Consider the following 2,500-nt stretch of genomic DNA (forward strand, 5'->3'; position numbering starts at 1 on the left):
TAAGAAATAATTAATTAAAACACTTATCAGTGGTCGATCATCAAATTCACATAAGTGTACCTTGTTGACTAACTGGCTTATAACTTTGATGCATTTAGTGACAGTTTTCTTATCGCCCGAGTTATTTTCAATCGTAAATGTTTAAAGCTACGTAAAAACGTGGCATTTACAAGTAGTTCCACTACTTCATTTTTAAATGCCACGAAAGTTCCTCTGCTGTTTTCTCCCCAGAATGGTTATGATCATTAGGCCATCACAGGCTTCCTTCAGCTGCGTTTCATTCCTGGTTGACGGCTGCTTCGCAGCCATAGATGAACGATAATAATCGAATTAAGGAAACAGGAAGCCAGGGACTTATGTTTTCAGTGAAAGAAGCATCGCTATACATAAAATATGAAGATAGGGAAAAGATTTATATTAAAGAGTCCTTCACCTTAGGCTCCTATTACAAATGAGGACTTTGAGGAGACGCACTTTAATCCTTGCATGATTACTCCAAGTTAATTATTCTTTCTGATGGCCTTGTGTTTTTGTTAGGCTGGAAAGGAATGGCGAGTTGTGACAAGTTATCTTGAGAATCAAAGCAAAGCAAATGCTTCGGCTCCAACTGGGCTTGCGGAAATAACTGAGGACGAAGTTGCCGTTCACCGTTCGCGTCCCCTCAAATTTGATCCAGAAAAGCACAAGGTTCTGAACTCTGAGTTCAAGTATTTGTACACGGCGATCACTCGAGCAAGAGTGAACGTCTGGTTCTTTGACGAAGACGAAGACGCTCGAGCACCGGTATTCGAATATTTTCGACGACTTGACCTCGTTAAAGTCGTTTCCTTATCAGAAAATGACGAAGGAACAGAATTGCCCCGAATGTTTGCTACGAAGTCAACACCAGAGGAATGGCAAAAAGGAGGCCATCGCTTTTACAAGAAAGGACTGTGGGCATTGGCAATGCAGTGTTTCAGACGTGCTGGTGACAAATCAATGCTTGAGAAATGTAAAGCACGGATACAGGCAGCAGAAGCCATTAAGTTTCGTTACACCAGTAAAGAACGGATGCGTGATGAATTTCTCAAGGCTAGTGAAAGCTTTTTGAAATGTGGCATGCCTAAGGAAGCTGGGATTTGTCTTAATAATTCCCAGGAATTTATTTTGCTGGCAAAGCTCTACGAGAAAATGCCAGGGAAGGTAAGTTCAATAGACCTTATTCCAAGATGGCCGTCATTTCAATATTCTTTTGTTTTTATTCAAATTAGCCCTTGATGCCTCGTTCTTGAGCTGAAAATTCAAAAGAATCTTTTGCCTTGAACGAGGCTTCAAGGTCAAATTTCAATAAAAACAAGAGAATATCTAAATGGCGGCCATTTTGGAATAAGGTGCATGCATGGGTTTTATTTAGCTTAAGGAGCTTGACAAATGTAATTTGTGTAGCTGCTGTATTGAATGGCCAAATTGTATCCCTTACTTTTCTTACAGCTTCAAGAGGCTGCTAGACTCTTCAAGAAGATGGGGCTTCCGATTGACTCGAGTAGGTGCTACGAATCACAGAACAACTATCACGATGCAATCGAGACCTTGTGTCTTGCAGGCCATTTTGATGAAGCCTTAAAAGTTCTTGAACGGTTCAACATCCTCTTTTCGAGTAGAGGTCCAGAAGGCCTACAGGGAGTCATTCCACCAAAATCAACCCGGACTGCCGAGAGGCTGTGTCACCTACTGGCAGACAAACACTTTAAGCGAGGGAACAGAGAAGAAATGTATGACGTTTTGCAACACCTTCCGTCCGCTGATCGTATTACGTTTTTGAAGAAAAGAGGTTGCATCAGCGAGGCAGCAAAGACCATGGAAAAGGATTATTAATAATAATAATAGTAATAATAATAATAATAATAATGACTTTATTCCAGTATATCCAATACTCAGTTGGCTCTTCATCTGGCAAAACTAAACAACAATAAACTAAGTAATAAACTAGTAAAAAGCTATAACTAGTAATTATATCAACAGTAAAGTGGTATTTAGATAAAAACTATACTATAACTTTTTATCAAAGTAAATTACACTGCAGTCATGTGTTCTTAATTCTTTCCATTAAATGGTTAAAAGTCGATTTAGAGAAGGTACTAAAATCTGGACAGTTTCTAACTGACAAAGGTAATTTATTGAAGAGCTTTGCAGCTTCATCTTGGAATGTACCGGTTTCCATAGGTGTGACTAGGGATGGCTCTGAAGTAGATCTTAACGTCGTCGTATGTTTAACAATAGGCTGATTTAGCAAAAGAACGGGAACGTCAGTGGCGACGTCGCGCGCAGCGAACCTACCAAGGAGAATTTAGAATAGAGAAGAAAAGAGCGGAGTCTACTCTATTCTGAATTCTCATTGGTGTTTTTTCTGCGCGCGCCGTCGCCACTGACGTTCCCGTTCTGTTGCTAAATCAGCCTAATGTCTACTATGAAATAGCTTGGCCATGTAGGGCTATGTATCGCCGTGTGTACTGCCTTTCGG

General features: G+C 40.3%; 1 protein-coding gene across 1 annotated transcript in view; it reads left to right on the plus strand.

Annotated features, from left to right (window-relative positions):
• The window catches only part of LOC138014976 (TPR and ankyrin repeat-containing protein 1-like), a 79,100-nt gene that overhangs the window by 65,476 nt on the left and 11,124 nt on the right, over positions 1-2,500 (plus strand). The window contains exons 16-17 of the mRNA XM_068861870.1: positions 538-1,182; positions 1,471-1,642. Coding sequence (XP_068717971.1) covers positions 538-1,182; positions 1,471-1,642 — 817 coding nt within the window. The remainder of the gene's footprint in view (positions 1-537; positions 1,183-1,470; positions 1,643-2,500) is intronic.

This window comes from Montipora capricornis, chromosome 9, assembly GCF_036669925.1.
Source record: "Montipora capricornis isolate CH-2021 chromosome 9, ASM3666992v2, whole genome shotgun sequence".
Taxonomy (NCBI): domain Eukaryota; kingdom Metazoa; phylum Cnidaria; class Anthozoa; order Scleractinia; family Acroporidae; genus Montipora; species Montipora capricornis.